This window comes from Cyprinus carpio, chromosome B5 (assembly GCF_018340385.1).
Source record: "Cyprinus carpio isolate SPL01 chromosome B5, ASM1834038v1, whole genome shotgun sequence".
Classification (NCBI taxonomy): domain Eukaryota; kingdom Metazoa; phylum Chordata; class Actinopteri; order Cypriniformes; family Cyprinidae; genus Cyprinus; species Cyprinus carpio.
Window position 1 is genome coordinate 33,791,417 of NC_056601.1, and position 14,651 is coordinate 33,806,067.

General features: G+C 35.1%; 1 protein-coding gene across 2 annotated transcripts; it reads right to left on the minus strand.

Moving 5' to 3' along the window:
* Positions 1-1,392: 1,392 nt before the first annotated feature.
* LOC109102340 (zinc finger Y-chromosomal protein 1-like) lies at positions 1,393-13,428 on the minus strand. Of its 2 annotated transcripts, XM_042723242.1 has the most exons (8): positions 13,000-13,428; positions 11,973-12,069; positions 9,004-9,336; positions 7,789-7,938; positions 6,763-6,882; positions 5,265-5,399; positions 3,861-3,998; positions 1,393-2,945 (listed from the first exon to the last, which is right to left on the minus strand). In XM_042723242.1, the coding sequence occupies exons 2-8, from the start codon at positions 12,037-12,039 to the stop codon at positions 1,636-1,638; spliced, it is 2,253 nt and encodes a 750-aa protein (XP_042579176.1). In that variant the 5' UTR covers positions 12,040-12,069; positions 13,000-13,428; the 3' UTR covers positions 1,393-1,635. The 2 variants fall into 2 exon arrangements, with proteins under 2 accessions (XP_042579176.1, XP_042579177.1); XM_042723243.1 differs by lacking the exon at positions 13,000-13,428 and having other exon boundaries at positions 11,973-12,943.
* Positions 13,429-14,651: the final 1,223 nt, after the last annotated feature.

Consider the following 14,651-nt stretch of genomic DNA (forward strand, 5'->3'; position numbering starts at 1 on the left):
CAGACTAAAGGGGTTATCTGGTCTCACAGACCCAAAATGCCAGAGATCTGAGGTGCCAGAGATGCTTTTATAAAACAACTTTGTTCATGAGCTGCATGGACTCAATCCAGGAAGTTAAAAAAAAAAAAAAAAAAAAAACATTTAGTTCTGAATAAATCTTTAAAAAAAATGACATGCATGGCTTTTTTCATACATGGTTATAGATAATGCTGCATGTGCATCATTAAAGGTTTGAGAGACCAGATATTCCCTATAACCTCGTCCTGATCACACACACGTTGCAAAATAAGGCAATGTCCTCAGTGCCAATGGAAAACAGCCTGATACCTACCATTCTGACCATTAAAAACATTTAAACATCTACATATCATACAAACATCCTAATAAAATACAAAAATGCAAATAAATCACAAAGACCTATATCAATAAAACATTTCATATATTCATAAATCATCTCATAGATGATACTCTAAAACTACTAAAACAACACAGAAACTCCATACACAAGAAACTTTAATCAAATAAGATGACAAAACAAAAATAAAACAAAACCAAAAACAAAAAAAATCTAAAAAAAAAAAAATCAACACATGACAAAAAAAGAAAAGAAAATCAGTCTTCACACAAAAAAAAAGTCATTATTTACTCACCCTCTAGTCGTCCGCTTTTATTATTATTAATTTCTAAAGTGAAGGGGAAGATTTTCAATGAACAACAACATAAATTTGGGTCTGTCTTCACACAAATATATCATACGACTTCAGAAAATCTGGAACATAATGCACAAGTATAATTTTAATATTTATAATACATTATTATAATGACAATATTATAACAAAGAAAATTAGTTAAATATTTTTTTTTTCTTTTAAGTTTACGCTTGGTAAAAAGTCAGTCAAGCTAATTTTAAACAACATGAGGGCGAGCAAATTTTCACATTTTACATTTTAGAGTGAACTGTTCCTTTAAAGGGATATTTCACCTAAAAAAAAAAAACTATTTTCTGTCATCATTTACGATGTTCCAAATTTGTTCGACTTTCTTCAATGGGAACTGAAACTGTTCGGTTAACAAACAACCAAAACATTAACAAAATACAAAATACATCCACTGTATGAACAAAAGATAGAATGGAAGTCAATGGAAACAGAAAGAGTATGGCTACCCAAATTCTTCAAAGTATCTTTCTTTGTGTTACAATGAAGGTCAATGGGAACCAAAACAGTTTAGTTATTTCCATTGGAAGTCAATGGGAACTGAAACTGTTCGGTTACCAAACACTATTCAAAACATCTTAGAACATAATCCAATAGAAAACAAATCAATTTGAACCAAAACTTTCTTTATCACGAACATACAAAAGCATAACATATAAAAAATACACGATTGAAAACAAAACAACAGAAGAATAAATGACAACACAATTTTTTGGTTTGGCCGAACTGTTCCTTTAAGACTGAAGACCATGTGATCATAAACAGCACTTCCAGCCTGTGTCACTAAACCCTTTTCTCTCACATACAAACACAACACACACACTGCTATGCGTGAGGGGTCTTGGTAAGAAGCCCAATACAGAGGTTGCCAACATTTCCAATCGCTGGCTGTTTAGTGTGTTTATGGAAGAGGAGGAGCTCATTCTGCTGGCACCATGTCTTTATGGTGCCTCATAATGTGCTGGTTTTTCTCCGAAGGTCTCCGGAAGCCCTTCGAACAGTACTGACAGCGATGCGGATAGTCCTTAGTATGGATGGAAATAACGTGTCTTTTGAAGCCAGACGCATCTCCCGTGCTGTAGTCGCAATATTGACATTGATACACCCTCCGTTCTCGCGGGCCCTTCGCGCCGCCGGATTTCTTTACAGCAGGCGCTGCTAACTGCGCCGCACTTATAGTCCTCTTGGGGGCGGGCTTTTCTGTGGGCGGGGCTTGCGGAGGCGACGCCTGCGAGGGCGGACTCGGGGACTGTGACGGCTGCTGCTGCTGCTGTTCCTTAGTGTGAACGGATAAGATATGGCGGCTGAGAACGAACGGGTCTGCGATCTTGAAGTTGCAGTGGCGGCACTGGTGCAGTTTCTTGGCTTTATGCGACGCCGAGTGTTTCTTAAGCTCGGACGGCCGGTGGAAGCCTTTCCCGCAGACGGCGCATTTATGCGGGTAGTCTTTAGTGTGCACGGAAATGACGTGCCGCTTAAGGTCGCTGGAGTTGGAGCTGCGGTGCTCGCAGTGGCTGCACTGGTGTCCCCGAGCGTCCTCGTGTGTAGCCGCGTGCTGCGTCAGCTCGTCTTCCTCGCCGAAGGTTTGGCCGCAGCGCTCGCAGTGAAACGGCAGCTCGCGGCTGTGCTTCGTCTTCACGTGCGTCTTCAGATTGGACGAGTCGGCCGATTTGTAATCGCAGTACATGCACGAGTACGGCTTCTCGCCGGTGTGCGTGCGCATGTGTTTCTTTAGCTCCGACGGATGGCGGAAACCCTTGCCGCATTCCACGCAAATGTGCGGGAAGCTCTTACTGTGCACGGCCAGCAGGTGGCGATTGAGCAGCCCTTGCTCGGCAGTCTCATAATCACAAAACTTGCATTTGTGCGTCTTGTTCGCCGCGGCGGGAGGAAGCGGCGACGCGATGGCCGTGGGCGATTTCTGCTCCTGGTGGTGGTGCTGGAGACGGTGCGAGAACAGCGCCGCCTGCTGGTGGAACTCCTTACCGCAGGTCTCGCATTCAAACGGAGCTTTGTTGCTGAGCGCGTGCACCTCCATGTGGTTGTGCAGACTGACTTTTTTGTTGGTGGTGAAGTCACAGTCCGTGCACTGGTACTTTTTGCGACTCAACACGTCCTGGTGGTGGTTGCGAGTGTGACGCTTGAGGAAGCCGCGGGATTTGAATTTCTTGCCACACAGCATGCAGGGGTAGACAGTCAGAGGCTGTCCATACGGACCGATGATGATCGCTGGAGGGAAATGAGAGGAGATGGAAAAGGATAAAAGAGAATCAGTTTCGTAGCCAACAGCTGATATAATGCATTATGCAACTAGGGGTGTTAAATAAAACTATTAAAAACATTATTGTTAACTGAAATACAAAAAAAAAACCAAAAAGTTTACAACAAAACACTAAAAACTTTAAAATAATTAAAATCAAACCAAAAAAAAACAAAAAAAAAAAAAAAATTACTAACTGGAAATAAATGAACGAAAACTGAATTAAAACAAAAACTAAATAAAATCATATATATACATATATAAGAAAAATAAAAACTGAAATAGAAATAAACATAAATGGCCATTTAAAAAAACAACAACATTACAAAACAACAAAAATACTAAAATCAAAATTAAAACTGAAAATATAAAAAACGCAGCTGATATAATAAATATACGCTAACTATTACTTTTTCTAAAAATTAAACAATTTAAAAAGTATAACTAGTAGATGAAAATACAAAATATCACTAAAAATTAAACAATTTAAAAATCAAAGTATAAAAAAATAAATGATACTAACATAATACTGGATACAACATACAATTCAATTGAGGCTGCTGAAATAAAATGACAATTAAACATTTACAAATTATTAAATGCACTGACAAATATTTGAAAACAAAACAAAAAAACATTTTCAGCATCAAGGTAAAAATGTCTATACTTGTATATTGGCAAAAATGTATATTTCTGTTTATTTCACCACTTTGAATCATCATTTTACTTCACGAGGTCATTTGAAAAGGTCCTTCAGCGTGATGCATAACGCTACAAACATACTACGTAATCTGCAATTTTCTGTAAAGCTTAACACTTTCAAAGCAATTCCACAAAACATAAGATTTATTAATTAGGTTAGTGAGAGGTGAGCGTGCTGATACCTGTTTGGACCTGTCGGGGTTCAGCTCGTCTCTTGTTCTTGCCGTGTTGCCGGTTGAGTTTGTCCAGTGCATCCGACTCGTCAATGTGCAGTAATGCGCTCGCTGCTCCGTTACGGTTCTCACAGCCCTCATCCGCTCCTGCTCCAAACACACAAGAGCATATACAACATCATTTATCAGTAGAAGAAACATCCTAATAAATGCAAAACCACAACTTTATTATAGTTCAAAATACTTAAATGTGACCCTGGAGCACAAAAGCAGTCTGAAGTCGCTGGGGTATATTTGTAGCAATAGCCAACAATACATTGTATGGGTCAAAATTATAGATTTTTCTTTTATGCCAAAAATCATTAGGATATTACGTAAAAGATCATGCACCGTAAATATATCAAAACATAATTTTTGATTAGTAATATGCATTGCAAAGAACTTAATTTGGACAACTTTAAAGGTGATTTTCTCAATATTTAGATTTTTTTACTCCCTCAGATTCCAGATTTTCAAATAGCTGTATCTCAGACAAATATTGTCCTCCTAACAAACCACACATCAACAGAAAGATTATTTATTATAAATCTCAATTTCAAAAAACTAATCCTTATGATTGGTTTTGTGGTCCAGGGTCACATATCAGTCAACCACTATTAAACATGACATTAAAGTACAGAAAGTCAGAAACAGACCTATGATAGCTAAAAATTAATAAAAGCCATATGGACAAAAACACAAAACTACTAAAAAATTGACAAAACACACAATAAAAATACAAAAACGGAAAATATGAAAATAAAAACTAAATCAAAACATTAATAAAAAAATATTTAAAAAATACTGATTTTGAATCAAATTGAGATCAGAATCGAATCAAAAGCTTGTGATTCAAATTCAAATCATGAAATTAGTGTCGATACTCAGGCCTACATTTCATTATGCCCGTATGCATGCAGTGTGTTGTTTGTAATAGACTCTATTTAGTGGGGCTGCGACAATAAATCAAAGCAGAATCAATTCGTACATCAATTCTGAGATCTTCTGAATGCATCGCGATTCTCTCTAGAATTGATTCTGAGCTTAGATTTTAACAGCAGATGGCGCTCTAATCTAGTTTTTATCCACACACTCAAATGCCAGATTAATGTAAACAGCCCACTGTGAACACCCTTGTAATTTGCTTCAAACCTTTCCAGTTTTATGAATGATTATTTTAGGTTCAGGTGTGTGTAAGGATTTGGAAACTAGCAGAGTACGGCTGAATGCAGAATCGACTCGAGAAAGAACCGCGATGCGTTCGGAAAACCTCAGAATGGATGCTGAATCATTTCTCGATCCATCGATTTATTTTCCATGCAGTTATACTACATGATCTGGATTTGTAGGGTTGGTGAAATGTGGACTCCTGACCGTATGCAGCGGCCCACGCGACGGGCATGAAGTCCTTGCTGAGGGCAGTGCTGTCATACGGTCTGTCGTGAGGAACCGGCTCCTCTCCTCCCACCACCACCTCCATGTACACCTCGTCCGAGAGCTTAGACCCTCCTGCGCACAAAACACCACAGACTGCACATAAACAAGGGATAAACACACAATAACAGCGTCTAGAACCACCGTACATCATGACATTATAATGAAACTCATGCCGTTTCAATGAGTTTCATTATTGAAAACCTATTATTGCATTTTGCAGCTTAAAAATCAGAGAGGAGTACATCTGGGACAATGATAACTACATTTTTAAAACTGGAAGCAAAGGAATCAGGGACATGTCCTCCTCTATGTCTACAGTGGTCACAGTGCTGGCTTGACATGTTCCCCTAAAGTTACATAATTTGACATTTGTAGCACAGAAAGAGCAAAGGGCTTTGAGCAAAAACAAAATGTTTATTTGAGCTTTTGCAGCCAATATCAAGCAAACATGTTATTGTATGGTTATATCAGTGTCAATCACTTTATACATCACATTAACACTATATATTCACAATATAGATATTTCTGATGGAAATTTAATAACAACAAAAAAATCCCCATAAAATATTATATATTAAATAAAATAAAACAATATAAAAAATCAAAAATATTAAAAAACAATCAATCAAAAACTTTATAATACATTCAATTAAAAACTTTAAAATAATAACCAAAAGAACATATAACTAAACCAAAAAAACAAATTTAAATTTTATTAAACGTACTGACACCAGTGTAAAAAATGGTGCTTTTTAATATCATTATTATACTAGTATTTATTAACATTTTTTATTTTTTTAAGTTATATTTTCTGTTTGTTCATTTAGTTAAATTTTTTTTTCATTTTGTTGTATGTTTATATATATATATATATATATATGTGCATTAGTTTTTTATCAATTTCCACTTATTTCTCATTAATTTTTATTTCAGTTTTAATTTGTGCAATTTTAGCATTTCAGCTTAAACTAAATATGAAAAGTCTTTTCATATTTTATTTATATTTCAGTTAACATGTGTATATAAATATATATATATATATATATATATATATATATATATATATATATATATATAAATAAATATATTTTTTTTTTTTTTATTTTTTTATTTAAATAATAACCACACCGGTAAAACAGCATCACATCATAAAACTAAGGACTCAGAGTCAAACTAATTTTATAAAACAGACTTTTTTTTTTTTACAATATTTAAATATGATTACAATTTCAAAAAACTGTTTTCTATGTGAATATATTTTACAATGCAATTTATCAAAACTGTATTTTCAGCATCATTTCTCCAGTCTTCAGTGTCACATGATCTTCAGAAATCATTCTAATATACTGATTTGCTGCTCAAGAAACATTTCTGATTATTATCAATGTTGAAAACAGTTCTGCTTCATATTTTGAAGGGTTTCAGAGTTTCTCACCATCAGTCTGTGTGTGATGAGCGTCTCCCACAGACATGTAGACCATCTTCTCTCTCAGCGGACGAACCACAGGCTCAGCCAGAGCCACCGCCTCGTTCTCACCGAGATCCACCGTCTCTCCTGCACACACATACAGCACTAAACAACCAGTCCTACATCCTCATCTCATGCTATTAAAATCACAGACAGCATCAACAAAGAAAATAATAATTCTAATAAAACAAACCCACAAATAAAACTTAAAAATTACATAATATTAAAATACTGAATAAAAGTTAAAGCTACACAGAAAATTTTAATATTACAGAATATTAAAATACTGAATAACCAATTAAAAAGGACAAAAACACATATCTAAACTAAAATCAATTATTTAAAAAAAAAAAAAATGAAAATAAAAAAATGAAAATCAAAAAAAAAAAATTAAAAAAAAAAAAAAAAATGAAAATAAAAAAATGAAAATTACACTCAAAAAATAAAACTTCAAATGACAAACTAATGAGAAATTATAAATGTAGTCTTGGCAATGAAATAAGTTTAACATTTCTAAATCTAAAACCGAAATAATAAATGAAAGCTAAATAGACATATAAAAAAAATTATAATAATATTATAAAATATTATAATATTATAATATTATATAACACTATAAAAACAAAAATAACGATGACAAAAGCACTAAATGATTTTTTAAACTACAAACTGAAGATAAAATAAAACAAACATTAAATAAAAAAAAAACGAAAATTGGCAACAAACTGAAATACATTTACGTTGAAACACTAAAAAAAAAAAAAAAAAAAAAAAAAAAAAAAAAAAAAAAAAAAAAAAAAAAAAAAAATTATTTTATAAAATATATTAAATAATATTCTAAAAGCTAATAACGGACAAAAGCACAAGTAAATTAATTTTTAATGTAAAAAATAAAAACAAAAAAAGAGGTTATTTAAAATCCTCTAACTCTAAATACTTCAATTGTGTAGAAATAATACCAAAGTAGCGCTAGCTCAAATCTCGTTCACTCACCGAGGTCGTCTTCTCCAGAGTCTGCTTTAAAGATGTAAACTTTAATGACTTCCTGTCCGTCCTCATCCTTCTCCACCTCCTGGTCATCTATCGCCCCCTCGACGGTCACCTCCTCTCCGTCTCCAGACACCATCTTACCCGCCTCGTCCACTGCACCACGAAGAACACACCGGGTCATTATCAACAGACAATACTTCAATCAGAAGCATTTTAACGATTAGACAAAACTTTGGAACTGTAACATTAAATAAAATACTACTTATTATATGTAAAAAAGGCCATGTGTTAATGTCTATTTTTGGACAATTCAGTCCAGCTTGAAAATGTTGTTCAAACTATTCAAACAGAAACAAATGAACGAATAACTGACTGAATAAACAAACAAACAACTGATATAATAAATAAACAACTTTAACAAATAAGTGAGCAAATGAACAAACTGACAAAACCACAACTAAACTACAATTATTTTTTGAACAATTAAAAACTGAAAATGAAACAAACATAAAAATAAAACGTAAATGAAACAAAACTTAATATCAAAAACAAATCATATTATAAATTATTATATTACATAATATTATAAAACCTACTAACAATGATGAAAGCACATAACTAAACAAAATATATATTTTAAAAAATTAAAAGCGGCTTTACTAAAATTACAAAAGAATTAAATAAACTTAAGAAATATAAAAAAAAAACAAGTAATATTATGTAATATTACTAAAACTAATAACTATGGCAAAAGCACATAACTAAATAAAATGCAACTTTAAAACAGAAAAAAAAGAAAATGCAGCCTAACTGAAATAAGTTTAAGTTGAGGTACTAAAAAAAATAATATAATAAAAAATATTATATTGCATAATACTGTAAAAAGTAATAAGAATTAATTGTTATAGATAAATAACTAAATAAAATGCAACTTTAAAAAAGAAAATGCAGCCTAACTGAAATAAGTTTAAGTACTAAAATAATAATAATATTCTAAAATATCATATTGCATAATACTGTAAAAAGTAATAAGAATTACTTGTTATATATGAAAAATTATAAATTTAATGTTTTGATAAACTAAAAGAAAATGAGTTTTCCAGAAACTAACTGGAATGAGTTTAAGTTGAATTACTAAACTAACTAAAACTGCATTTGAAACCATAAACTGAAGCAGACGAGCGGATGAAGCGAGTGACTGAATGATTGGTGAATTACAGGAGATCATGAGGTAATCTCCGCAGCCGTCCGAGTCGTGCTCAGGGTCCCTGCCCTCCGTCACCAGAACATCCTCCGTCATCTCTGCCATGGCAACGCCGTCCTCCTCTTCCTCCTCACCCTCCAGTGACATCACACAGGTCTCCACGGCAACGCCCTCGTCGTCATCGCAGTGCACGTACTCGGCGACCACATCCTCCACGGCGTCCTGGATGACGAGCTCGTCGGAGGAGAAGCCCTGGACAGACGCGGCCTCGCCCTCCACCTCTGACACCAGCACCGTCTCCTGCAGCTCCACCACGTACTCCTCCTCCTCCCCAGCACCGCCCTCATCTGCAGCAACACACACAACTTCTGCTCACAACTACTGTCTACACCTCATAACGGACACTGGTTACTACATTTGTGACCCTGGACCACAAAACCAGCCATGAGGGTCAATTTTGAGAATTTGAGATTTGTGCATCATCTGTGCAGCTGAACAAATAAGCTTTCCATCGATGTATGGTTTGTTAGGACCATTATTTATAAGCTCTTTTTTTCCTTCTGGGGTCTGAAATGGATTTTTGCTGGATAAATAATGATCACAATAAAAAATTAAGCAAAAATAATCAAAACAATAAAACGTGCTGAAGCCTTGGCTGGTTTAGGCCTGTCATGGATAAATAATGATGACAATAAAACCGCCAGTAGGTGGCAGCAAGCACCTGTTTTGATAAATGAAATATTGAATCGTTCAAATCAAACGATTCGTTCAAAACGGCTGATTCAATTAGAAACTAAACAAGCCTGCGTCCCAATGTGCATTGTGTGCTATCCATCCTAAATTCTATGTGATATTAGTAATTTTCAATAATATTTAGGGCAGATCGGCTGGATAGTATGCACACTGGGACGCAGGGAAAGTGTCCATCTGACTGGGCCGCTGAATCACTGGCTCACTTGAAACTGATTCATTCAAGGAACGAAACACAGTGTTACAAGTAATGCACTCTTGTATAAAATTAATAGCACGTTTGTGCTCGTGCATGTAGGCCTACTGATATTCAGAAAAGTACATTGCTTGTGCAATGAATATAAAAACATACAAACTCATTCATGGGTATTTTTTCTTTATTTGCTTGAATTACAAGGTTATTTTAATAGGCTTCATCACGCATTTACTTGGCAGTCTATGGGACTGATATCAGATGGAGTATTCTGAAGATGCTTTTCATACGTTTCCTGGACCTTGACACTGTTAGTTACTTGGCAGTCTATGGGCAGTCTCAAGCCTCCCTGTTTTCATCCAAAATATCTTAAATTGTGTTCCGAAGATGAATGAAGCTTTTACGTGTTTGGAACGACATGGAGGTAACTGATTAATGACAAAAAATTTCATTTTGGGGTAGAGTATCCTTTTTAAGTAGATAAAATTTCATTTGCATGATTTTACATAATACACATTATTAATCCAAAGGGGATGGTGGTTTTACTGATTGGATGCTTTTTGTCTTTTTTTTTTCGAGCCATCCCTTGCATCCCCCTCAATTCGAGCCCTGACTATTTGAATATCTGTAATCTGAGGGTGCAAAAAAAAAAAAAACCTAAATATTGAGAAAATCGCCTTTAAAGTTGTCCAAATGAAGTTCTTAGCAATGCATGTTACTAAACAAAAAAATAAGTTTTGATATATGTACTGAAGGAAATTTACAAAATATCTTCAATGGAACATGATCTTTACTTAATATCCTAATGATTTTTGGCATAAAAGAAAAATCTCTCATTTTGACCCATACAAAGTATTGTTGGTTATTGCTACAAATATACCCCAGAGACTTATGACTGCTTTTGTGCTCCAGGGTCACATATAGACACATACTGCTTTATATCAGCTTTTTGATACAATAATAATAATAGGAAAAAAACTGACAACAATAAAAGCACACAATTATTTTTATTACATAATTATTATAATTCATAATTACATATAAATACATTTATATGTATTACTTAACATAATGACATACTTTTATTATAATTATATACATTTTAAAATGTAGTTATATTAAAATATTCATTATAAGTCATTATATTCATTATTATAATTTATTATAGTAATATTTTATAAAAACATTTTTCAATGTAATCATTTTTAAATATATTGTTTTCCCATTAATATATTAATAATGATTAAATTAAAACTCTTAATAATAATTGCTCATAATGAAATATACACTAAATATAAATAAGTCATGCATATAAATGTACATTTATAATTAATAACTAATTTGAATTATATGATTAAATTATAAAAACAATAATATTTGTACATATTTTTATTTCGCACAATGCCATTTAATATATTTGTGTTTGTGTAAAATTGTTTTTAATCATACAGATTTATTTCAATTATGTACATTTTAATAAAATATATTTATTTATATTTTGTTCCCATTTAATATATTTATTATTTGAATAATTATTAGTAATTATTTATAATAATAAAACATTTAAGAATTAATATTCATCATTAATAATTATAATTAAATAATATAAATAAAAATATGAATTAAATATATTATCTGTGTATACACACACATACATATATAGATAAATGTGTGTGTATGAGAGAGAGAGAGAGTGTGTGTGTAATTATACATATGTAATTAGAATTCAACATTATTAAATATATATATATATATATATATATATATATATATATATATATATATATATATATATATATATATATATATATATTTATATATATATATATTTAAAATGATTATTCATATTCACATTCCTGAAATATTCCCGAAAATGTGACAAAATGTTTCATTATAAAATATCTAAATTCAAACTTTACATTCTCTCTCATCTGTGATCAAAAATACTGTTTTGTCCAATCAAATGCTCTCTAGAATTATAACAACACAACACTGGCATTAAGTGTTCCAGACATACAAATGAGTGAGTTTCTTTATTACCTGAGCCATGCAGTATAATCTTTGGCTCTTGGGAACGCAGAGCAAGCCTTGTCACCTCCTCATCCATCGTCTTTATTCTTCATTGGCCACGGCACAACTAACACAACACACACAATTCATCAAGAATGTCTGAAAGAGACCATTTATGACAAAAAGAGAATAAAAGACTTAATCACTTATAGCAGAATTACTCTAAAATCAAAAGTAAACACAGAATGAAGTCTTTATAGCAGAAGAGCTGGGAGGATCATACAATGTGACAGGCTTCAAGAACTAGCTGCCATAATGTAAACATGCAATAGGTTCGAACAGACAGACAGACAAATAAATAAACACGGAGACAGACAGACACGCGTATGAATATGACACTAATAAACATTATCAGATTATTGACGGACGTGCATGTCCCTTTAATTTGCAAATGACTGCGACAAGAAGAGCGACTGGAAATTAAACATGAGCACCAATAAACGTTTGTGCATTTAATAAAATGACAGGTTGGGTTAAACGCAACACAAAATGCATTAAACGCTTCATGCATTTGAGAAGAATGAGTGCAGCAGCGCGCGCCGAAGCTTCCCACCCCCCGCGCGCTGAAGGTTTCCTCGTATTTCAGCAGCTGAAACCGGACATAATCATGGCGCCTTGTGACCATAATTTCCCCCCTTCCACTGAAAACAAAACCTGCCTGCCCTGCGCGCGCCATTTTGAGTCATAACACATCGCGCGTTTGAGTCCCACGCGTGCATACGCGCGAGCTTTGCTTTAAAAACAAAGGGGCGTTTGGTGTCGCGTGCATGCAGGGGCATTTATAAACAATAACCCAACCCCCAGCGCTTCAGGCCCGATTGCGGCCTGCGTTAGGCCCAGGGCCCGGCGGCCACTCCGAGGCCTCGCGTCTCCAGCCGCGACGCGACACATAATGCAACAAAACGTGCAATAACCACGCATAAACCTGACGCGCGTGTGCAACGAGCGGGCGGGATGAAACCCGCGCGGTGCGGTTCGTCGGTATCAGCGCGCTTACCGTAGATCGACGCGCGGGGCGGCCTCCGGATTTTCCCCAGGCAAGCAGGAGGCCGTCGGATTCCCCCAGACTCGGGCAGGGCTGGAGCGGGAGTTAGCGGGCGCTGGGCGGGCCGCGGAGTGCGCAGGGAGGGCGGAGCTCCGCAGACAGACGCGCTGCAGCCCGCTGCTCCGCCACAGAGCGAGCCGCCGTCAGCGCGACACGTCACTGCGCAGAGCCGCAGGAAAACGCGGAAGGCCCGTGACCAACATTTTCACCCGGAGACCGCGAAGCTAACGGCGAGCGACGGCGAAAATGTTCTCGCCAAATGCATGCGCATGCTTTTAACGCATTGTTTAAACATCATAGGTCTAACTGTTAATATCAAAGATGCATGTTTTCATTGTCTGGCCCTTAAAAGCGCCCACTGGTCGCCACAGCATCTTCATGCCCACATGTCTTAGATCAAATAGTTTGTGCACAAAATCTGTCACAATATCCAACCCGAAAGACTGGCAGTTTATTATGAAACATCCCAGTTGTTTTCCTTTTCCTTTCTTTTTAAAACATTTTCACTATCTCTAACCCCAAATCAAAATGTGACTCTGGACTACAAAACCAGTCATAAGGGTCAATTTTGTGAAATTTATACTGAATAAATAAGCTTTCCATTGATGTATGGTTTGTTATGATAGGACGATATTTGGCTGAGATAGAACTATTTGAAAATCTGGAATCTGAGGGTGCAAAAAAATCTAAATATTGAGAAAATCATCTTTAAAGTTGTCCAAATGAAGTTCTTGGCAATGCATATTACTAATCAAAAATTAAGTTTTGATTTTTATGGTAGGACATTTACAAAATATGTTCATGGAACATTAACTTTACTTAAAGGGGTCATATGATGCTGCTAAAAAGAACATTATTTGGTGTAATGCAATGTGTTTATGCGTTTTAAGGTTCAAAACACATTATTGTTTCTCCTCTGTGCCACGCCTTCTGAAACACGTCGATTTTTACAAAGCTCATCGGTCTGAAAAGCAAGGTGTGCTCTGACTGGCCAGCTATCCAGTGTGTTGTGATTGAACAAATTCACCAAGCTTTTCACAATTCTGACCCCAATCCAGACCACCACCCCACTATAATACCCCACTATTATTATTAGGTTTGAGGAATAGGTTTCAAGTACAAGTTAGGATTAGGGGTGGTGTTAGGATTAGGCAATCAGGTAGTGACTTCAACAAGGGGGGTAATAATTTGGCAGGGGGTCGAGATTGTGCACAACAGCGGACTGGAGACGCAATATTAAGATAGAGATTCATCCAGTGGGGACATAATTACTGATTATAATGACTTACTGATTATAATGACTTATACTGTCTTTTTACACGTTGCATTGCGTATCGTGCTGCGTAAACATTAAACCATGTCTGCATTTGTGATCGGAGAAACAATAAACAAGCCAACTCTGCACTGCTCAGAACTCGCATTTGAATCATCAGTGGCAAATTATTTAAATATAAAAAACGTACTTACAGGCTGTGAATCAGAAGCACCAGACTGTCCTTGCAAAGTTTGCCCAACTTTATAGAAACAGCCGTTGTGCCACAGACACATTGCAGGCTACTGATTCAGGAAACAGTCCTCGTCCTTTCTAAAATGTGCTGCACACA